The following is a 24,543-nucleotide window of genomic DNA, read 5'->3' as shown; positions in this document are numbered from 1 at the left end:
GCAGTCTGGCTGTGATTTCCATTAACCATGACATTGCTGGTCAAATCTCATATGACGTCATTATTAATGATTTTGCAGCAAGGAATGCCAGGAAGGTAGAATTCAAAAAGTACATATTACTTGAAACGAATGCAGGTACAGCACAGTGTTTAAATTACAGTAGGCTATATACTGCATTGTTATTTTTGTATTGTTATTCATGTTTATAATTTTTTTTTTTTATTTAAAAAAAATCTTAGCACTTGCTTTGTATTGAGCATATAAGGTAAATTTGTGCTTATATTCTTTTTTGTTGTTATGCCTATCCACAATGGGTAGTTATTGGTTTTTTATGTTTTATTTTATTATTTTTATTATTGAAGTATGAGAATGAGAAATGAGTGTAGTATTTTGGGGGGAGGGGGGTGACTGTAGCTCCTCTGTGATCTCAGGTGATTCTCTGTGTGTGGTGTCAGGTGGAGCGCAACCGGTTTAACCAGTAGGTCTACACTGCACATGGAGATCTTAACCAACTTGCCTCAACAGTTCAAGGGAATAAAGCCAACTGTAGACTATGCCAAAGCAATTATAATGGATAGTAACCTGGCACCTTGCATACTGTTACTTTATTTTTAATGTTTATTTATATATATATTTTTATTTACTTATTTTTGTATTATTACTATTTTGATTCTAGTTTTATTACTATTGTTATTATTAATTTATTTTTCTTCTCCTTTCTTATCTATGTTGCCAATAAAGTATTTTGAATTGAATTGATATTGCTTCTGAATAGGGATCCATCCACACGGTATATAAAGCCTGCTTACTAGGTTTATTAGATACACCTACCTTCTGTTCATACTCACTGGCTCTTTCATCAGGTAACCTACCATACAGGTGAACTTTGTTAATTACTGTAAAAACTAATTTGTTGCTATACATGAGTGGTCACCAGCCCTGTTCCTGGAGAGCTACCTTCCTGAAGACTTTAGCTCCAACCATAATCATGCCCACAGGACCATCTAAACATTGCCTTAAAACCTTCTTGATCAGCTAAAACAGGTGAGTTGGATTTTGGTTGGACATAAAAACCTGCAGGAAGGTAGATCTCAGGGAAAACGGTTGGTGATCACTGTTATACACAATAGTCAAACCCGTCTACGGGTATACCATAGGATTACATATTTGGGTGGTGGATCATCATCATCACCATGACACAGTGGCACAGCAGGTATCGTTGCTGCCTCACAGCTCCATGGACCTAGGTTCAATCCTGCGCTTGGGTTACTGTTGGCATAGAGCATGCATGTTCTCCCACTGGTTTGCTCCAGGTCTTCCTGTTTCCTCCCACCTCCCAAAAAAAACATGCCTACAAGGATTGGTTAAGACAAAGTGTGTGTAGTGCCCTGTAACGGACAGGCATCCCCTGCCTCACATAGGCTACTGATCCTCTGAGATGGAATGTGCGTGGTTGATCATCAGCATGGTGTGTGGTCACCGTTGGAATGAATGACTCAGCATCTGGGAGTTTCTCTTTGTCACAGTTGAAATAATATAATACGAATAGGCCTAATGATGATTATCAAGATGATCAATTATAAAGGACACATAGGCTTAGACAGCAAGGGGTTATAGGTTTATAAGGTTATAGCTTTATAGGTATATCAAGGGGTTTAAATCATGGTATTCAGAAGCTTGCAGCCAGTTTGGCTATACTTGTCCGATTTCTTCCAGTTTGTGAAGTTCAGAGTCATGATGTCCGGTACTTCGTCAGCTTGCAGGAGCAGCACAGCGCGTGAAACCCGGAAGCGGAGCGCGTGGTGGGGGGCGGACCAACGACCGAGGCTCGAGACAGAGCGAGCGAGCGAGGGAGAGAGAGAGAGAGAGAGAGAGAAACAGTGTCTGCCGTGAAGACCTTAATTATTCTCTGAGGAGCCATCACTATCATTATTTTCTTTAATTACCCGAGATCCTCAAAAGATCAACGCGTTAAATGTTCATGCGTGCAATTAATCTACTTAAATAGACGGAACTTCAGCGCTCAATGGAGCGAAAGATCACGCGCGCTGGATAGGAAAACGAAAACTGCCCTGACGACTTGTACTTGGCGTTTATTTATTTCTATTTATATATATATTTAGATATTGTAAAAGTGGTGTTTTCTGAATGTATATATGTCGCGTTTTCTTATTTCGGACATATGGATAGCAAGGTCAAGTACAAAAATAAGTGTTTTATAAATATGACCTTTCCACATCAGAGTCATCTGGGATTGCGTTATATTCTCCAAACAAGCCTGTAAATACCACAGTGTGATTAATTCGGAGAGCTCATAATGAGAGCAACATTTTTGGACACAGTTTAATAGGACTGCTTGGAGTGAGACTTCACGACAAACAAAAACAAAGGAAAAAGGGACCGCTCCAGCTCAGGCTTGTACAGCTCATGACACAAGAAGGACTCATAATATATATATATTTGTAAATTACATGGTTCCCCTGATAAAATGACTGTCAAGATGGATTTCGAAGAGTGCTTAAAGGACTCCCCCAGGTTCAGGTAAGCCATTAAAGCATGTTTAATCTGTTTAACAAAACTTCCTGTCCTTCTGGTTCTTGGTTAATCTTTAGTGTAGATATTCCTACTTGTTAGATACCTTATCTTGTAAGACATTTTAACTTTGGACTGCAAAACTTGCTGAAAAGTGCTGGGGATCAAATTTGTTTGTGATCAAATTGAGATTACAGTAGAGTGAAACTCAAACATGAAGTTATCCAGATGTCCCAGAATGAATGGGATGAAGGGCAAGGACAAGAGGACAAGAGTTGAGCCAGCACTGATGACAAGAAAGAGTATCTTGTCTCTGCTCCCTGCTTAACGGTTTAAATAGTCTTATTTTATTTTAGGAGAAGGATGCACAGCATTAAAAATAAAAATAAAAATAACTAAACGTTTGGCCAGGCATTCCATTTCTGAGAGCATATTTTCTTAAGTGTAGGGAGCAAAACTGAGGCTAAATGTTCTCATCCCTGCTTAGTCAAATTATAGGTTCATCCGAGCCAAAGAGAGAATGACTTTAGAAAGATCTAATACTAGGTTGTAGTTGATGTATTGGGTGTGGCTGTATTGCACAAAAGAGATGGTGACATTATCCCATCATCTATTCTATATTGTTTGCTTTAATCATTATCTACAGGACATACAAGACAGTAGATCTTGTTGTTTTCTGCCCCTCCATCCTCGCCTCACTTTTTCCTTTTTGGCTGGTGGACTTACACAGCGGAAACTGTGAGTGTACAGTCCCGAGGATGCATTTAGCAGTTAGAAACAGTCACAGAAGGGGTGGAGTGGGTTGCAGAACTAGACTAGGCCACAGCCAGGCAGAAATACAGAACTAGGTTAGGCCACAGCCAGGCAGAAATACAGAAATCTCTCTCTCTCGCTCTCTCTCGCGCTCTCTCTCTTTTTCCATGTTTCTTTCCATATCTCTCTCTGCATTCTACTGTAGTGCTATCTCTTATGATATGAGTGTCTTGCATTCTTTGTTTCATGCCAAACAACCACTTAGACATTTACAGTAAACATACAAACTGTCACAGCCACTTCAGATAGGAAAATGAAATGATTAGGACAGTGATTACGAAAAGCCTCAAACAAAATCGAGGCCCATTTCACTATAAAGTGCTGCCTCCCGTTGCTAGGTGATGCCAGTGTGGGGGATGGGAGAGACAGGAAGTGAAGCGATACCAACATGATAAACATGAGACAGGAAGTGTGTTTCAGGGGTGGATCTCTAAGGAAACATCAAGTCCCTCTTGAGCACATTGGTGTATGCAAAAACAAGAAGCTAATTCAATTAAACATGGCATAGTTAATAATTATGATGTTGGTATTGTGCAGTCAGGGCCATCATCTCAAATGTTTCTTGACTCCTATTCCCTTCTCTTTTCTGTCTAAAAACCTATAGGTCCGTACATTGCAAAGCTAATAACATGGTACTTTTTCTTCACCCTTGTTCTGCTGTTTTGTTTGTGTGTCTGCATGAAAGTGCTAACGGAAGCCACAGGGTCTGAACATTGTGTGTATGCGCAAAAAACACATGTGCAAGTTAGATGACAGAAGATACTGTCTTTCTCTCTCTCTCTCTCTCTCTCTTTCTCTCTCAAACACACACATGCATGTGCAAGTTAAACATGGAAACAAACACAGTGGTAGCTATCCTTGATTTACCAGTTTTGTTTGGAAAGGTGATGAATTGCCTAAATGTGTGTGAGTGTGAGAGTGTGAGAGAGATTAGAGAGAGGAGAAAGAACTGTAGCTGTATGCTTACTGTGGTTTTCTGTTATCAGGGCAGCCATTGAGGCAGTGGAGGGGGATGTGAATGAACTGGAGACACGTCTCGAAAAGGTGAGGTGGAAACACAGAGCAAGTCAGAGTGACTCTGTGAAATAGGAATGATCAGCATAATTTTTTTTTTTTTTAAATAAAAGAACAACATTCATCTGCAAACGTGTTCCCATTGTCAAATTGCTCTTTTTAAGAGAAGTGTGATTCTTCCCCTCGCTCCTCTCCAACAGCTCCCATTGGCAGAGTTTAGTGAAGAGAGATAGTATTCAAACAGTGTTTACATGAACTGAAAGAGGAATTACTAATTCAGTGGCTTTTAACCAACCCTCATCCAATTCCCCATCAAGATTCTGGTGAAAGTTCTCAGTAAGGATATACTGGCTTCCATGTTTGAAATATAAGAGTATTGTTGATTTTGTACGTCTGATATCAGATAGTGGATATTGTTTAAGATGTGTCGGTGAGCCCATGCATCTGTTTGTCAGAGTTTGTGCATGTAAGCTCCTCTGTCAATGACCCTATTTAGAACTGATTGTTTTTTAAGTTTCTTGAGTATCAGGATTATACTTGGATAGTGATTATCAATTTAGATCAATTGTAAATGCCCTAAGATGCATTTAAAATGGATCGCTCAACACTTCAGGGGGGCTAAGATGTCTTTTAGCCAAGTTTTATGCAACTGTAAAGGCATCTGTTTCCAAGCCACTTTCAACAAACAAAATCCCTCCCAAGACATTACATCATAACACATGTGGTCCATGACTGCTGAGATGGATACTATAAATAAATTAAAAATGAAGCATACCATTTTTATCTTTGATCTTTTTGCTAAATCAATTAAAAATGTAATGATGATTTTTATATTAATTTACATACAGTGCCTCCAGAATGTATTCACGCCCGAGTGATTAGTTCTCTTTTTGCTGTATTGCAACATCAAATTTAGGTATATTAGAATGGGATATCTTTCTGCTCATTTTAAAGTGACTCTCCTCAGAATTATTTTAAAATAATCTTTTAGCAATGTAAACTAGGACAAGTAGTGACAACACTGTTGGGTTACAGAGCTGAGAAAAACACTGTTAGAAAATCTGAGAGATTTTGGAAAAAGATTCTGTGGTCTGATGAGACTAAAGTTGAGCCATTTGGTCTAAAACCAAGGTGCAATGTTTGGCACAAACCAAATACAGCCCAACCCCCAGGTAACCATTCCTACGATCAAGCACATTGGTGGTAGCATCATATCCGAGGGATGCTTATCAGCAAGAGGAATACTGCTATGCTGATATTCAGTACAACAGCACTGTGTGATATTGCTTTTGTACAACAGTTCTATAAACAAGAAAGTAATAATGTCAAGTAACTGACATTTCAGACACAGCATGGCCAAATATTTAGTTTATTTTTGCTCAGTCAACATAAATAGTTCTCGAAGAAGCCAAAGTTGGATTAAACATTGTGTGTTGCCATGCCAACACACAGACTGACTGATAGCCTGTACCAAGTGTAATAATGGTTTCAGTGTAAAGAACTATTGCTAAAATATAATTTTATGTAGCAAACACATAGAAGTAGAGTGATGCAAGCAGTGAAATGTACCAGTAGTGTTATACTAAATATCAGCACTATTGGAATGCCGTTTGTCCAATCAAATTAGTGGACCAGAACAAGCTGTTGTATAATTAACATTTAAGCAGTTTTTAGCTTTTTTTTCCCCCCAAATAATTCTAATGACATTTAATTAGGGATGGGCGATACAGACTTAAAACTAGACCACAATATTTCATGGTATTTTTTTGTGATAACAATATAAATGACAATATGAAAACAGTAACCAAGTAGTAACTTGTGGCCAAAAAGATTACATCAGGCATGCAGTCTTGAGAACCGTACAAACACTGATCCCAAAAAAGTCAAACTTAATCCTGACCATCATCAAATACTAAACTGTACCAATCAAGCCGGCTAAAAAATAGAATATGAATTTTATTCACAAATTAAAATTCCAGTGAAAGTGCAAACCAATACTTGCAGGATTCATAATCCAATACCCAGAAAAAACAAATGGACACGTTGTATCCGAAACACGTCCATATTACGGAGGAAGCGCCTTTTTGGGGATTAATTCTCCGTCCTTGTCTAGGGTTAGATCTCTGCTTCCTGCCATGCTTGTTCTCGTTCTACATGTAAGATACCCATGATGCGGCGTGTAAACACGTCATCAAATATATCATTAATATTGCGGGATGACAAGTGCTTATAATGGGGTGGAATTGTACCAGTACAGTGCTGTGAAAAAGTATTCCAGATTTCTTCTGTTTTTGTGTAGATCTCATACTAAATTGTTTTAGGTCTTCAAACAAAATACAACATAAAACAAAGGCAACCTGAGTAAACACACAATACAGTTTTTATTTTTACTTTTTTTTTCATTGAAGCAAGAAACATTATCCAACACCTATCATCAATTTGAAAAACTAATTGCCCCCCCCCCCCCCAATTGTCCCGTTAAAATTACAATCTGGTTGTGCACCCTTTAGTAGCAATAAATGCAATCAAACACTTCCGATAACTGGATATCAGTCTTTAACTTACTTCTAGGACTAGGATTTACTCCTATGCTTTGGATCGATGTCTTCCTGCATAATCCAGTTGTGCTTGAGTTTCAACTTACAGACTGAAGACCGTACAGTCTCCTTTATGATTTTCTGGTAGAGAGCAGAATTCATGTTTCCCTCAAAGCATTCCCACACTATCACACTGCCACCACCATGCTTGTCCATAGGTATGATGTTCTTTTTGTGGCATTCTGTGTTTGGTTTACGCCCAACGTAACGGTACCCCTGTCTTCCAAACAGTTCCACTTTCGACTCATCAGTCCACAGAACATTCTCCCAAAAGGTTTGAGGATCATTAAGGTGTGTTTTGCCAAAATTCAGATGAGCCTTAACGTTCTTCTGGTTAGCAGTGGTTTTCACCTCTCACTCTGGTTGTTTGGAGTCCCAGAGCCTTTGTAAGCCTTCCCAGACTGATCTATTTTAATTGTCTTCCTCCTCATCATGTCTGGAATTTCTTTCAGTTTTGGCATAATGTGTTACTGGGTAAGAATTTTTAACCAACTTCGTGCTGGTGAAAAAGTTCTATTTAAGTGTTGATTTGATTGAAGAGAGTTTGCAGTAATCAGGCCTGGTTGTGTCTAGTCCAGCTGAAACCCATTATGTATACAGAGTTATAGATTTGGGGAATTAGTAACTACAGGGGCAAATACATTTTCACACAGGCCCAGTGGGTATGGATAACTTTTTTTTTGCGTCAATAAATAACATTATCGTTTAAAAACTGTATTTTGTGTTTACTCAGATTGCCTTTGTTTTATCTTAGATTTTGTTTTAATTTCTGAAACAAATTAGTACGAGATGTACACAAAAACAGAAGTACTTTTTCACAGCATTGTATATTGTGGACTATACGGTATGGCATAGCACTAATTTAAATGCTTTATTTAATTTTATTTCTGTAGAGGGTTAGGGAGCAGGGGGAAAAACACATTCATATATGTAAAAATTTCATGTCGCAAAACAGCAAAAAAGAGAAGTAATCGTGGGGGGCGGGGGTTGAATACTTTCTAGATGCACTGTACATGGGATACAACAATCAGATTTCATTGTGGTTAACTGAAAACATATGACCAGAAAATGTAACCGGGTTTATATTTGGCTGTGTGCAGTTGGTGAAGCAGTGTAACGCCATGCTGGAAGCAGGCCGAACATATTGCCAGAGCAGTAAGAGCTTTGTAAGTGGACTCAGGGAACTTGGATACTATCTCTCTGAAGACACAACCATGGGGGTGAGTGATCTGGTCAGGATTAGCCTGGAAATCCAGGTAAGAGTGTTCATGCAGAGAAAGAGAGCCATGGCTGAAAAATTAGCCCTTCCTTTGTGCTGAAGGTTTAAATATTTATATATATATATATATATGATATAAATTCAGTCTTAGCTGGGAATTTGCCGCATTTTTTTTTTTTTTTTGTGCGCATGGCATGTGCAACCAATTAGTGTTTGAGCCTCACAAATTCCACAGCGACCTGGACATCATGGAAAGGCTCGTTCAAATTTAACCACGCAGTGTAGCCCACAATAACATATCAGGATGTGATCACTCGTCATCATTAGCAAGAAAAGGAACTTCAACAATGTGACTATGACCATATGTTTGGTCAGTATGGTTTTGCATATAGCATACCACAGAGGAGAGTAACTATGAAAACAGGATGCTCCTTGTTCTCTTTGTGTGTTCTATTTTATGGAGCATTTTATAATCAAACTGTTGTCAGTTAGAGTTTAGGTCTCTTTAACTGGGTTGTTGTCTGCTTGTGGTAAACCCTGCAGAACTGTCTGGAAAAGTTCTCCAAGAAGCTGTCCATCATCCTCATGGCTCAGGAGGTAATGCCAGACACACACATTACTCCTTTTCACCGTTGCTCATGGTAACTAACAAATATGCTCATCCTTTCTTAGGATGTGTCTCCATATTCACTCACCCTGTTCTGTCCCTCTGTCTCATCCACTCTTCTGCCAGGAGCTCATTGAAAACACACAGAAGTCAGTGAAACTGAAGCTGCAGAGTTTTGTGAAAGAGTAAGTAACCTGGAAGTTTTAAGTCACTAAGGGGTTTGCTTTGGTAATGCTGAATTGTAGATAATATGAGAGTGGATCTGAAAATCTTTGTTAAAATATAGTGTATGAGTGATATACTGTAGATATTGCATACTGAAGAGTGTTCATGAGTCATGCTGATTTGGCAGAACCGTCGCTCCAACCCCCACAATAAAGAGATGTTGCTAACTGCGAAGCTGATCTTACGCAAATGTTTGTTCTGTTTGATTTAATAGAATCTGGTGCATATGCCAAAAAGACCATATGCATCAGTCTCAAACTACATCTATCTATAAATTTGCTGTACTGTGCCCTGGAAGTGGTAGCTCAGTGGTTAAGATGTTGGACCACTGATTGGAAGGTCATGAGTTCAAATGCAAGCACTGCCAAACTGCCACTAACCCTCAACTGCTCAGTTGTATAAATTAGATAAATGTAAGTCACTCTGGACAAGGGCGTCTGCAAAATGCCGTAAATATAAGATGGAAAACTTAACTTTATGCACAAGAGCACAACTTACAATGTTCATTTTGATCCTATCGCACTAGTCATTCTCTGAGAACATATCCAGTCAGGTCTATGCTCAGTGGGATCAGACTTGCTTTGGTCAGTAACATGAATCGCTTTTGTACATTACACAGGTACATAAAACCGTCTGTCTGTTTCAGGGATGTGAAACGCTTTAAAGATACACGTAAGGAATTTGAGCGCAGCAGTGAGACTCTGGAAGCGGCTTTGGGGAGGAATGCTCAAGCCCCACGGGGAAAGCCACATGAGGTTGAGGAGGCCAGTCAGGCCCTAATTCATGCCCGTAAAGCCTTCAGATCAGGGACTCTGGACTATGTACTGCAGGTACACACTTATCCAGATATTCACAAGCCATGAAAGGTGAAAACTGTGTTGCCTTCTGAGGTGAAGAAAATCGTTATCCTTTCTTTATTTTAAACTTTAATGTTTTAGGTTTCTTTTTATTTATTTCCCAACAATCATGTTTTTTTTTTCTTGGTGCCAATATTTAGGCAACATTTTCCTAGCCAACACAAGAGCCATGTGAAAATGTGTCATCTTGAACTCACAGGGATCTTTTTTTTTTTTTTTTAAAGCCTCACACAACACTTCCTATTCATTAAGGTATAACATAATGGCATTTAGGTATCTACGTAGTGCACTATATACAGTACTCACTGGAGCAGCATTTGTGATTCATCCACAGGCATAGGAACTCTGACCAATTACACACAATGTCACTATAGATGTGTGCATAATTTTCATAAGATTTGAAATAACTTCCTGTACAACTTCCTAATGTTGACAGATAAACCCCATTTTAGGCCAGAAACAGCACTCCATACAGAGCGCAACTGCTCAGCATCTCTTTTTATTGCTTGCATGGAGCATTGTGTGTTTTTATTCACTCGTTTAGTAAATACAGACTAACATGGAAATGTCTGCATTGCCAATGTGATCATATACAGTAGACACCACAACTCAAAGTGGTTGTAGGCTTTTAAACTCTGATAGTTAGCACTTTCCTGAACTTTAAACAACATATGAGTGCATGCACTACTACAGCAGGACTACTACAGCCAGAGTCTGGAATATTGAGCAGACATTCAGTAAAGCTAGCTGTTTCTGTAATATGTTTGAGAAACACACAAACATGTTTAATTGCAGTGGAAAATGATCATTGATGACACCATATTTCCCCTCTCCTAGCAGCTAACCAAATATCTGCACATTTAACATATGGATATCCAAATAATTAAATAATAGGAAGACTCCCTACTGTAGGTGCAGTTGTGTAAGAAAAACTGGGATAAGTTACTGTACACCCATATACCTAATACTGTACATGTTAGGTATATGCTAAAACCACGATTGTCTTTAGTGGATAATTTTCCTTGTATGATGACTCTGTCTCACTACTCTTTGTTTCCCCCTCTTTCCTTCTGTATTTTTCCTTCTCTCTCTGTCTTTCCAAATTAGATTAATGTTATCGAGTCCAAAAAGAAGAGTGATATACTGATGGCGGTATGTTTCTTCATTTAGTAATTACTGATGTAATGTCTCCTAAATACAAAAGGAACTGAATCTAGCCAGAGAAATAACCTAATTCTTTAGACCTTAATGTGTGTGTGTGTGTGAAACAGATGCTCTCACTGATGGAAACCCAGGCTAAATTCTTCCAGCAGGGTCACCAGTCCCTCACAGAACTGGAGGAGTACTGTAATCAACTCAACAATGAGGTCAGAAGCAGAGATTGGCAAAAGATGGTTGACCTACATATAGATTATGTATTAATCTATAATTTCTGTACAAACATGTAATTTTATCATGACAAGAGAGAGGTTTTTCCTTTTCTGATATGGCACAAGGATGGACAGAAACAATTATGAGAGAAGACTTCGAGCAGCAACAGGAAACAGGACACCTCAAACTTCTAACCACTCGTGTATCCATATATATCAGTACTTAGTGGAACTGTGAAAATATCTCACAGTACTGTCATGTGCCTCACTTTCATGGATGTTGCTTAATTTAAGTTACATGTTTTCTATTTACTTGCAAACAATTATTACAAATAGATATCATAGATTATTATGAAACATGGTATTGGACATGTCATGTGTTAACTCCATATTAGCTAGCCCTAAATCAAGATAAACGCATTAGATACAAGCACTCAACTTGACAAAATTCTTCTCTACTGAAGTGTTTTCTGCAGAGGTAGTTATCTGACAAGTGAGTCGTTTGAGACAGGAAGCACAGTCACCTTGTACTGGCCTGTAAAAGCCACAAAACCTGCTACAAAACTTCCTGCCTACACAGGAAATGGTGACAGACTGCGTGTGAGGACTATATTACAGTGCTTCATTTTTTACACATAGCCTGTTGTAACATGGTAGAAAATGAGGTTTTAATTGACGAGCAGCGTTGAAGCAATTGACAGCATGTCAATTTTATAAGACGTTCCCCTTGTGAGACAGAACAGAAAAGAACAAAAATAATTGTATAGAATGGTTGATAATATCCTGGAAAATGGAAGACTATTCTTGAGATACTATTTTACATGTTTCACTAGAAATGTTCATCCTTGCTCTCTGGATTGGGGGGAAAAAATGTCCAAATAAAATCTGATCACTGAGTTAATAACTCTGAAAACTGGATCTCATGAAATTTGTAGAATATCAAAAGTGGGTTAAACTTCTAATAGAGAGTTCACAAAAATAAATGAGCAGTAAGCCTTACAAACCTGTTGACCTGGACAGGAAACCAAATGTCAGCACTTCCTGCTTGTGGAAGTACTGCATGCCAAATTCTTTTGAATTGCAGTTGAATATAATTAGCTGTAATATAGCACTTTTGCTGTAAACAAAACTGATTTCTAAATTAATAGTACTTTATATATGGATGAAATGAGTCTCTCTCTCTCTCTCTCTCTCTCTCTCTCTCTCTCTCTTAGTGCACACAACTAGTTTTAAACTCTGCAAGAGATAAGAGGGACATGGAGCAGAGACACGGTGACATCAAGAAAAAGGTAGTCACACAGAAACGCACACCAAACAAACCCTGTCCATTATTCAAGTAATGTGTATCAAATATCACTGTAACATATTTGTGCTTTATTTATTTATCAGGATGAGTCCTATGATGAATCAATCTTAGACTTCAGTCCAGATGCATCCAGTGGAATTGCAATGGAGGGCTACCTGTACAAGCGAGCCAGCAATGCCTTCAAAACATGGAGCAGGTGCAACACACATCTCTGCATTCCTCTTTTCTCTTATCTTCATTTAGCTAGCCATCACCGACATGTCTAATAGTAGTTATTATTAACATTTCACAGGTAGCAGAGGGCTTTAAAATTTTCAGACTGCAATAACACTGTACGCAAACTGTTCTTATATTCCCAAATACGGTTGTATTGGAATGTGTTTCATGAGTGCTTGCCATCTCACTCTGCGTAATTTTTGTAGACGCTGGTTTTCCATTCAAAAAAACCAACTGGTCTACCAAAAGAAATTTAAAGTAGGTATCACATTTTCACAACACACAAAACAAACTACATTTATATAGAAAATCTCTTTTCATTTTTCTTTCACCCCTGTGTATGTGTACGAGTATGGAATAACAGCAGAGGTCTGTCTAACTTGGCTTGACACCCACAAATGTGGGGTTTCTGTTTCTGTGTTTAGGAGCAGCCCACTGTGGTGGTGGAAGATTTGCGCCTGTGCACAGTGAAACCCTGTGCTGAACAGGAGAGAAGGTTCTGCTTTGAGGTCGTCTCACCCTCCAAGTGAGTGTGTTTGAAGAGCATGTTTGCTGTGGTTTCAGTTTTGGTGTGAGATGGTCAAGTGTTCGTATAGAAGTGTATCTGTACATATATAGTGCCTGTAACTACATTTTATCATGCTCTCTGCATGTAATGAGCCTACATTTACGTTTATTATGTGTGCGTGTGTAGGAGCTGTCTATTGCAGGCAGATTCAGAGCGACAGCAGCAAGGCTGGATGAGTGCTGTGCAGAACAGCATTGCATCAGCATTTCAGGAGAGGAGAGAGGACACATGCAGCCCTGTACGTCACACAAACACAAGCATTTGGAGCTCCTCAGGTCTATTTGTCATATTGAATGAGCACTTGCTTAAGTGACAGAAACAAAAGCACTTTAAGGCCTGTGGGGGAAAATGTATCAGCAGTTGTCAGACAAGACTACTGCATGTCCACATTAAAAATATTTCATTTGAACTCTCATTTATACAATATTTCCAATATTCCCAGCCACCAGTCAGGTCTCCCCATCATACGACAGTTAGCAAACAGGGAGGATGAAAGCTAACTCATGCTACGTCACAGGGCAGTGTAACACTCAGAGGAAAGCACAGTCTGTCTTCTTCTGCATAGAAGAGCTTGTAAATGCCCACAATTGGCTAGAGTCACTTTTTTGATTTAGAGGCGAGAGAAAGTAATGCCATCCCTCTCGCCCACAGAGCACGGAAAAGTCAGGATTCGAACTTGCGATTTCTGGACAATAGCGTGAAACATTTCTGTTGCATCATTTAAGAGCCCTCTATTGCCCAGTTTGTGACTGTGGTAATACTCAAGCTTGCTTCAACTAGTCATGTAAGTTTAGTAGAACACATGTTAGCCCTCTAACAAGCAGCTAAGTATTGGACTAAGTGTTATTAACAACATTAAAAATCAGGGACATTTCCTAGGCTTCTGTGCATATTATTTTAATTACAGAATAATCATATCTGTTAGCATTTGCTTCCAATTTGGTGATGACAGATAATATATAAACCTTTAAAGGTAGACTAACTTGTAAATGAAGTACCAAAAGCAATGAGTTTAACCATGAAATGGGCAGTATGGCAGAAATGTATGTTTAAATGAAAAATAGAACATGAAATAGTACTCTAATTGTTCGTTCAATTTCCAAAGTTTCATCCCGTTGTAATTTTCGTTTTTTTAATGTTCTCTGCCACTTCAAGTATACAGAATAAACTACACATACCGCTGGTTATAACGGTGCCGAGCTGATTTTTAACAAAAAAAAAAAAAAAACATTTAGAAGATTACACTGACTAATATTTTACAAAATTATACTGTTCTTAATATTAACTACACACTCGATGGCCCTTATTTGTCACACTTTTTAATATATGTGGTCAAATCTTTACAATGAGAATGGGAATCAGAGGCTCAGACATGGATCTTTATACAATCATTAGTATTTTTTTTTTATTATTTCAATAATAGGATCAGTTGCATACAACAGGGACCAGCTGACGTGGATGCAATGTCTTGAACAAATGAATCACATTGCAGTGCTTTCATATAAACACTAAAACATGGCAGATGCAATTTCATCTTGCTAGTCTGCTCTGAACTCTGGAATTCACAAATGAATAAAGACCTACCTTCACGTAATGTTCTGCAGGCAAGGTTAGACAGTTGTTTATTATTTTGGCATTTGACAGCTTTACAAGAAACACATTTCCATAACTATCTTTATTTGTAATATCCTTGGGAATAAGTACCTCTAGGTCAACTTCAGCAAAATATCCCCCCCTTTGCTTCTTTCTTCTGAGCTGGATAGCTTGATGCTTTCCTGTTTATTGGTTCACTGTCACAACACCTGTATAATTTAGGGGCATATCTCATGCCAGTTATACATTTATAGACTCGGATCTGCTTTTATTTCTATGCGACAGTGATGAATAAGGGCCTATGTCAGTATGTACATGTAGGATGATTATTGAGTATGTGTATGTTTGTGACAGAGGGAGCGCTGCAGCTCCGTGTCAGCAGGCAGTGTGAATCTTAGTGTTGGAGAGCAGAAGGAGTGTAAAGCCCTGGAGGAGGTGCAGGCTATACCCGGGAACAGCCAGTGCTGTGATTGTGGAGAACCAGGACCAGACTGGGCCTCCATCAACCTAGGCATAACACTCTGTATCACCTGCTCTGGAATACACAGGTAACAAACACACACACGCTCAAATCACACATTTCAAAAGGACAAGATACTGCTGTAAAATGTTCATGCTCTAGGGGTGAAATATAGAGCCAAAAATGTATAATATTTTTACAGTTTGGAACACTAACTGTACCTTACTATAGTATATAGTATAATATAGACATCTGTAGTCATGTAAACTGCAATGAAACAAACCACAAATTATTTTATAAATGATTTTACAGTGAATAGTCAAAAAATGCTGCATCACAAACCAATTTAGTGGCAGTGCAAAAATAGCTAATCACCACAAACACAGCTTTACTAACACGACAGCCTTACTGGTGCAGTAGATGCAGTCAAAATGGTGTAATCATGGTTGTTGAGTTATGTTGTGCAGCTGCGTGTGAAAACTACTTTTTAGTCCTCAAAGATGGTGCACCCCTTTTGCCACCATTCAAGCAACACACAAAGCTTAAGCCGGCCTCAAAGGTGGGGTCAGTGATTTTGAAGTTAGGATGCTTTAAAAAAATATATTTTGTTTACCTCACATTCTGTTACTCTGTCAGCTGTCAATAACATACCTGTTAATTGAAAAACTCTTGCCTCTTGGATGCCCCAGATGCTGTAAATAGGCTAAAAAATAAATAAATAAATAAATGTTATGTACCACAAACAACCAGGAGAAGGAGTTGTCTCTACTTGCCTAGCAATCATCTTGCCTGTCAGTTCAGGAAGTTCTGCCTCTTGCACTAGTATTCAGGTGTTCTAATCTGAAACTGAATAGGGCGACTGTATTTGTTTGGGTTTCAAAACAGCTAGCATCATTTACCTTTCAATAAAATCTCTGACCACATCCATTATGCGGTTAAAAATGTGCACAACGCAAGAACAAGTTACATTTTAAGTCGCAAATACATCAGTCGTCTTTGTAGTTTTGCTCAGCCACAGCAGAAATGCATTCAAAAAACTGTATTTACAATATGTGTTTATTTATACTGATGCACATCCCATCCCATTTTCTGTCTCTGTAGGAGTCTGGGTGTCCATTTCTCTAAAGTACGCTCGCTGACTCTGGACTCATGGGAGCCTGAACTCATAAAAGTAAAACACACACAGACCACTGTCGCTTTCCCTTTCATGGTTTTCTCTGAACATTTCACAGCTTCATGTCAGTGTTTGAGGTGTGACTTGGATTATTCACACCTTTGCAGATCTTTCTACACTCACTCTCTTCCTTGTCCCTCTTTCTTTCTCTGTGTAGTTGATGTGCGAGTTGGGAAATGCTGCCATTAACCGGATCTACGAGGCACGCATTGATGAGATTACGATAAAGAAGCCACACCCTTCCAGTCCCAGGTACTCGGTGTATCCTGTTTTACACTCCCCTTCATCAGCCACACACAAACATCTGCTCAGTAAAAAACCATATTGGTTTTAGGCATATACTTTTAATCGTCTGAATCCGTGCTATCTGTTCCCTGCTTGAGTATCTTTGCCATTTCATTATGGTACCTGTGAAAGTAGGAGGCATTCTCTGGAGGAGAGATCTTTAAGGTCTGAGTTAACAATTACATGCTGATTGACAAGACATTAAGCATGCTATTAAACAGAACTTTCCAGGTTTTCCATAGTACTTGATGAGAGTGTTACTGAATACTGCTATTCTTTACAGTGTGTTAGAAAAGCAGTTTAAATGGTGAATATCTGAAGACACGAGTGAGGAATCATGATGCATTTGAAATTGGGGAGTTGTCCAGCTCCACCTGTATGTCTTTTTGGTACACAGATTGGGTACATATTTGGTAAATGTGGATTGGGTACCAGGCCAAGCTAGTGGTGGCTCAGTGTTTAAGGCTTTGTGCTACAAATCAGAATGTTGTGAGCTCAAATCCCAGCACTACCAAGCTACCACTGAGCAAGGCCCTTAACCTTCATCTGCTCAACTCAGTCACTTTGGATAAAAGTGTCTGTCAGTTGAGTAAAGGTAAATTTAAGACCTCACCAAGATTTTATGCTTTTTATGTATGGACTGTTACACTGCCCTCTGCTGTCTCCTCACTGACATTACGAGACATGCATTACTATCACACCACAGGAGTGTGTCCTCACTGCAGCCTGTAGCTTGATGACATATTGGATTAGATCCACTGCATACTGGATGTTGTAACCCTAACACTAACACTAACCTTAGATGAATTGAACGGTCTCTGCCGTCGGCGCATGCGTGTTACAACATCCAGAACGTAGTGGATCTAAGTACATCTTCACGCTATAGGCTGCAGTGAGGACCTCTACAAAAAAACAAAACAAAATAAAACTTTTAATGTCTTTATGGTTTCTTCCCCTGCATGCACATCAGAGACGAATGGCAGGTAACAGTGATGCATACTGTTTCTGACATGCATATGAATAAATAAACTGCATGAATTTTGAGCATGAGTTTAATTAAAACTTGCTGTGTTGTGAGCCACATACATAAGCATGAACCGTGAAGATGTCGAGGATGAATGTCAGTTATAGTGATCATGTGTTGTGTTACAGACTGTAAGCTTGCATTGTTCTATCGTTTCCTCAGGCAGGATAAAGAGTCGTGGATACGTTCAAAATATGTGGAGAAAAAATTCATCCACAAGCTTCCTGAAACAGGGCGTGGAACGCCACTGCGTCGCTCCAGTGCACGCCGTCAGCGAGCAACAACACAAGACAAACTAAGCCAACGTCCTCCCCTCAAACCCAAACCCAACAGAGCCACCCTAGCACGGACCACAGGTTACACACACACTTCACATGTGAACATAAATACACTGTGTTGTATAGAAAATATTGCTGAGAGATAAAGAGACTACTATTGGCTGTTTACTGTCTGCATCCCAGCTTATTTCCAAAACAAACAAAAACTGGTTAAATTACAGTATAATCCTTGTGAGGCTTGGAAGGGAAAATGTGTGATCTGTAAATCTGTTTGTGTTGCCCTGAGATAAATACTCAAGCTAAGTGAACCAATTTAATGTGATGTCTTCTGCAGGCCTGACCCCGACTGAAATCATGAACAGTACTGGCTCTCACAAAGGTCTCTCTCTCACTCACACACACACACACACACACACACACACACACACACACACACACACTGTTCTGTATTTGTTGTGTTTTTTATTTATTAATTCATCATTGCTCTGTATGTAAAGTGAGACCAAGACCTGGACAAATTGAGTTCAAGTCATGTCCAAGATGGCAACTGTGTTTTGTATTTTTTTTTGTTGTTGTTGTTTTTTTGTTTGTTTGTTTGTTTTTTTTTTACTTTTTTTTTTTTAATTATGTTTATAAAGATTTAAAATACCCCTGTAGATCATGTAGCATTTATTAGACATGTGATGAGTATGACCACATACGGCTCTCTAAATATTGAAGATTTTTTTTCCTTCTCATTTAAATTCTTCTCAAACTTTTCAATTCTGGAATATGGGCTCTCGCAAGAATTTATGCGGTTTCATGCAAACTATGCACTATTTGCTAGCTGGAAAATTTGTTCTACTTTTTCCACAGAAATAGTAAGTTCCAGAAAAATTTGTACACTAAGCCTTTTATCAATTAAAAACACGGTTCATGTGTTTCTGACATGTTCATATTTCATACTCAATTGACCAAGATGAAACACATTAGCCCTGTTTAACTGTTTCTGACAATCAGATAAAATCATACTGAACACACAAGAAAAAAAAAGCTAAATTATTTGGGGCTTGGATGACGTTTGTGAGTTCACTAAAGCAGTTTCGACAAGGACTTTCAACCAAAATGCAATAGAAAGGAAAACATCCCAAACTTTCCTGTAGATTTAACTAAAGCAAGTGAGATGTCACTGAGTAACATTTGTGTTTCATTGTATGCTTTAAAATGCAGATGTTTAAATGCTTGGTGGGTTTATCAGAGTAACATTTAAGTAACTATATACCTGTTTGAAAGTTTTGTGAATATAAATCAACAGTAGAAGGTCATGCTTCACTATGAGAAGGTGACATTTTAAATTTGTTCCTGTGATCTGGCTTACTAACTACATAAACTTGTATAGGAACATGACTGAAGTCAAATAAACCAATAATGCTTTTTTAAATTATTATTATTTTTTTTTAAAAAAGCGATCATATACTTTAGCTGTGTATTTTACCTACACACACAAACAGTAAAAATAGCAACTTATTTAAATGACATCAAACATTTGCATTTGTACAGAAAGATAATGTGTGCTAAAATACTCAATGTGGTGTTAGTAGAGGATTTGGTCTCCCATGTACGTTTCAGTTATTTGTACTGGGGAGAACATCCATCATATAAAAATCCATCCTATATTAACTGTACAACCCAATACCATGGTTTTGAGAGGCAGCAGAAACAGTGTAGTTATTACGTCATTTGCTTTGGGACTTGATGGAGTATTTTTGGAAGAGGCTTTATAAGTAAGCTTAGCTTTGGGTAGTTTGTTAAAACAATGTGGATTCCCTTGATGTTTGCTTTAGGCATCACTATTTTAAAATCGTGAAGCATATTTCAAGAAAAAGATCCTTTCATACATACATACACATACATACACACACACATACATATATATATATATATATATATATGTGTGTGTGTGTGTGTGTGTGTGTGTGTATATATATATATGCTTGATGATGTACATGCACACAATTGTTGCATAACATTTGCATAATGATATTCCAAATGCTTTATCACTCCCTCTTACTGTGAGTGTGTATCTGTAGATGAGGAAGAAGAGGAGGACTTGAGTGGTCTTCACCCTGGCGCGCTGCTCTACCGTTCTGCAGCACTTCAGCATTTCCCCGTTATGGCCGATGCTCTAGCTCACGGAGCTGATGTTAACTGGATTAACGTGGCCGAGGAGAGCAAAACACCACTCATACAGGCTGCGACCGTGGTAAGTGTGCATGTACGTGGGAGCAGGTGTTTATAAGATTGTGTGAGAGTCTGTATTTGTGCAGTTTGTGGTGTCAGCATCATGAGCAGAGCCAAACGAGCATAATGTGGGCTGTGTAAATGTGGTGTAACAGGAAGTAGCACTGACATTTGCCCAGTGTGAAAGTGCATGGTTTGGTGTAGGCTGTTAACATACACACATTTTTGTGTACGCACGTCAGGTTATATAGGTTGTAAGGCATTAAGGGCATTGAGGTATCCTTGTCTCTGCAGAATTCTTTGGCAGCGTGTGAGTTCTTGCTACAGAACGGGGCAAATGTTAACCAGGCCGACTCGAATGGAAGAGGACCCTTACACCATGCTACTATACTGGGACATACAGGGTACACACTCGCATACACACGCTCTAAAACATTTGGGTTACCTAACTCCAATGTAACCCAAAATATTTTTTATTTAATTGCAACAATGCAGTTCCTCATACTTAGCTGTGTGTGTATGTGTGTGTTGTGCCAGGCTGGTGTGTTTGTTTTTGAAGAGAGGAGCAGACTACAACAAAAAGGACATCAGCCAAAAAGACCCGATCACCATAGCTGTAGAGAGTGCAAACGCTGATATTGTTACACTGTAAGTCAAGAGGGGAGGGGTATGAGACAAAAAAACATTTCAGAAATTTGATTCTAATTATAATGCTTTCATCTTGTAAAAAAAAAAAAGGTCTAGCTATTAAACACCCACTTCCTCTGTTAAATTCCCCCAACTTAACCTTTGCAACATAAATTCATACTTGAGTTTGGAGCATTAACGGATAGAAACGATGACTGATTATCTCTTTCCTTTTCCTCACAGCCTCCGAATAGCCAAGATGAACAAGGAGATGCGGGAGATGGATGGAGGCTTCGCCCAATCAGGTCACTCTGAGGGGCTGGGTGTTGCTGGGGGAGGCGGGTCTGGGGATCTAATTGGTCAGACCAAGAAAAGCTTTCAGGCCTTTAAAAACCATCTTAGTGGGTGGGGTCTGGGAGGGCAGAACGAATAGGTGGCCCATTTTGTCAATAGTATATAGGCATGAGAATAATTTGCCATGCTGAATGAAGTTCTGTGGTTCTTCAGTGGGTATGTGCAAAAGGTTGGATGATATGACAATAAATAAACACTGTGATAAATTATGATACAGTATATTTTTCTAAAAGTAGTGTGGGTATCGTGTACTTTTTGAACTCTGACTTATTCTATTTGGCCAATTCTGTATGATGGAATTCTATCATATAATATTTCTCTGGCCCAGATATCAGCCCCACACCCACCCAGAGCTGAGCTGATAAACTCTTCCTGTTTTCCCCCACAAAAAAAAGTGGCACAAGACGTATGTAATTTCAGCAGAATGTTTGGTGCTGGGTGGGGTGAAGGAAAAGTCTCATAAGCGGTTTTATTACAAACACAGTTCCCTTTACACCCAGCAGGGGGCATTAGACATCCCTGCTCTTTTAAAATCCATCTGTTCAGTATTTCTTATTAAATAATTTGTTCAAGGATCTAACAATTTTAATATATAACTGAAACCTTCACATTTAGTTTTTTTGTGGCATTGCTAATTTGCTAACCTAAAAACAGTTTTAAAATATCTTAAAGTATCCTGATAAAATCTTTTTGCCGTATCGATATAAACAGAAACCCTTCAACAAAGCGCCCTTTACCAATTCAACACTGTTTTACTATGAGTCGAGAACACCAGAGCGTGCCATAAAGTATTACTATATTGTAGATTATCCTTCCACCAGCTAGAAAGCTACAGCAAACCTTTTGTTCTTGTGTAATAATGTAGCGTTTAATATGTATAATTTATCACCCTGTATAATTGTACATAGTCAGTGTATGTAGTTATGTACATTATGTATATTTCATTAAATCTTACATAAAAGTTTACATGATGTTCACATCATGTCAGGAATGGGATGTCACATAGTTATAAGCTGTTGTTTCATGCTTCTAATGCACTTTTGGTGAAAAGCAATAGAAAAAAATGCTGAACTATTGAGGGCTGTCCTATTAGCAAACACTTGTTAAGCACTCACTGTGGTAAAAATTTGCAGTTTTGCCGACCTCTTTTGTTTGTCTAGAAGCTTCATAATGGCAGCTTGTCTCTATGTCAGTGTCTCTCTGTGTAAATGTGTGTCTCGCTGTAACTGTGCGTGTGTTTGTCTTTGTCCTGGGATGGACGGCCAAGTTTCCACTGCTTGCAGTGTGTGTCGTCTGCACTGCGTGTCACAGGTAATCAATCCTGCAAGCTTTTGTGCCTTTACTTCCTTTTCCTCCTTTCCTGCTCATGTGTAAATACTGAACTAATAATACACTGATGTGATGCTAATATTATACCTCTGTATATTGGCTAATACCTGATACTGACACAAGGACTGACATCCTCAAAATAACCCAGCCGATTCTTTATAAACGTCTGTCGCCGAGTTGTGTGTGATGACATCAAGCTTTAAGAAACCTGTCCGCACACAAACAAATACACTTTCTCCACAGTTCCACAACTTTGGGAGAGAAGGAAAAGGAAATTAAAGGTGCTCATGTTGCAATGCAAATCCCTGGATTTACTTTAGACATGCTTTTTTTTTTACGCTAACATTTAATACAACATCTGTTGTATTAAAGGGCTTGTTGAATGTGTTTGTGTGTGTCTATATGTTTGTGCCTGCAATTGTGTCTATATGTGTGTGTGTGCACGTTTTTACAGTCATGTTCATTTTTGTGCCTTTAACGTACTGACATAACAATCGGTAACTGAATACTTGATTAATAATGTAGAGATCAATTCTGCTGTATAATGTGTATTAGCGAAGTGTTTTACAAGGAGGTGGGGAGTATCAAGTGTGCATGATGTATAGCACACAGTGAGCTGGATGCAATGTGGAAGAAAGCAGTGCACACTAGTGTATTGTTGTATTGACGGAACTATAATTTCAGTCCTGGGGACACTCTGCCAGCAGATTTTGAAATCTTCTCTCCACCCAACACACCTGACTAAACTCTTTACCAAGCCCTTTGACTTGGATCAGGTTTGTTGGAAAGTTGAGGAAATTTAAATCTGTTCAGGTCAGAGCATCAGTAGAACTGGAGTCTGTATTTAACCTGACGTTAGAAAAATGTGTTGCAAATGTTCATTATAAATTTGATGTATGAAAATGTGGAAATGTTTATGCTCATTAATTCAACCCATTCTGTTTCTTTTCACTCCAATCCCCCCATTCCTTCTCTCCTCTCTCTCTGCAGGTGATGAGACCTATCATGATATCTTTAGGGATTTCTCCCAAATGGCTTCCAACAACCCCGAGAAGCTGAAACGGCGCAGTGCTGATATTAAAACCCCATAACCACCACCAGGTGCAAGACTGTACCTGTTTTTCTCGCTATATTCAGTATACAGACATGGGCTGGAAGATTTAGTGTTATTTCTTGTGTGTGTCTTGCTTTTTTGCCTGGTCATCACCTGGCTGTGACACACAAAGAGAAATCATTTATGAACTCTGTAAGCTATGGAATGTTATCACGCTTGACCTTTGAGCCTGAACCTCATTAGGCCATTAGGTCATTTCAGATTAGCAATGTTGCTATGCCACTGCGCTGCTGTAGGTTTAGCTTTGCTCTGTGTTTGCCAGTGTTCTCTTTAACCACACTGGTATCAGGACTGTGTAAAAGGACTCTGAGTGAAGCCAGTCAACTCTTGGTAGTCTCATCAAATTATTCTGATCATGGTTTCAATTCATATTCATGGTGTTTTTTTTTGTTTTTTTTTAATGAAAGTAATACAGCACATTTCTATTGTATGTTTTGAGAGAGATCTCATATCCCTCAATTTCATAGATTGGATTATATTTCAGTCCGAACAGTTTGTTTTAATTCCACCTTCTCGGGAAACACAGCTTCTTCTCCAAACTGTGCATTAGTCATAGATTAATTGTAAATTCCCTGCAAGTGTTTTTAATTTTCTGTTCATGACCAAAATTCCAAAATTACTTTTCTCAATTTATTTTTTGTTACATAAGCATTGTGTCATCTATGCATGTCTTGTTTAGGGAAACAAAAGATTCATACATGATCTTCCCAGTGAAACAGTAGAAAAAATAAACTTGCTTGCTTATGTGTCTTCTTTTAGCT

The 24,543-nt window shown here is 38.6% G+C and overlaps 1 protein-coding gene across 1 annotated transcript; it reads left to right on the top strand.

Annotated features, from left to right (window-relative positions):
* The first annotated feature begins 1,804 nt into the window (after positions 1 to 1,804).
* Positions 1,805 to 24,540, top strand: acap1 (ArfGAP with coiled-coil, ankyrin repeat and PH domains 1). The gene is made up of 23 exons (XM_053629276.1): positions 1,805 to 2,541; positions 4,332 to 4,389; positions 8,057 to 8,176; positions 8,719 to 8,772; positions 8,909 to 8,967; positions 9,654 to 9,837; positions 10,972 to 11,016; positions 11,136 to 11,231; positions 12,449 to 12,523; positions 12,624 to 12,736; positions 12,963 to 13,014; positions 13,182 to 13,282; positions 13,451 to 13,562; positions 15,272 to 15,465; positions 16,479 to 16,548; positions 16,709 to 16,803; positions 18,023 to 18,216; positions 18,473 to 18,517; positions 20,208 to 20,380; positions 20,653 to 20,762; positions 20,896 to 21,006; positions 21,229 to 21,290; positions 23,659 to 24,540. The coding sequence occupies exons 1-23, from the start codon at positions 2,489 to 2,491 to the stop codon at positions 23,757 to 23,759; spliced, it is 2,277 nt and encodes a 758-aa protein (XP_053485251.1). The 5' UTR covers positions 1,805 to 2,488; the 3' UTR covers positions 23,760 to 24,540.
* Positions 24,541 to 24,543: the final 3 nt, after the last annotated feature.

Source organism: Ictalurus furcatus, chromosome 7 (genome assembly GCF_023375685.1).
Source record: "Ictalurus furcatus strain D&B chromosome 7, Billie_1.0, whole genome shotgun sequence".
NCBI lineage: Eukaryota > Metazoa > Chordata > Actinopteri > Siluriformes > Ictaluridae > Ictalurus > Ictalurus furcatus.
The sequence above is the reverse complement of the archived record's forward strand: the minus strand, read 5'-3'. Positions and strand labels throughout refer to the sequence as shown.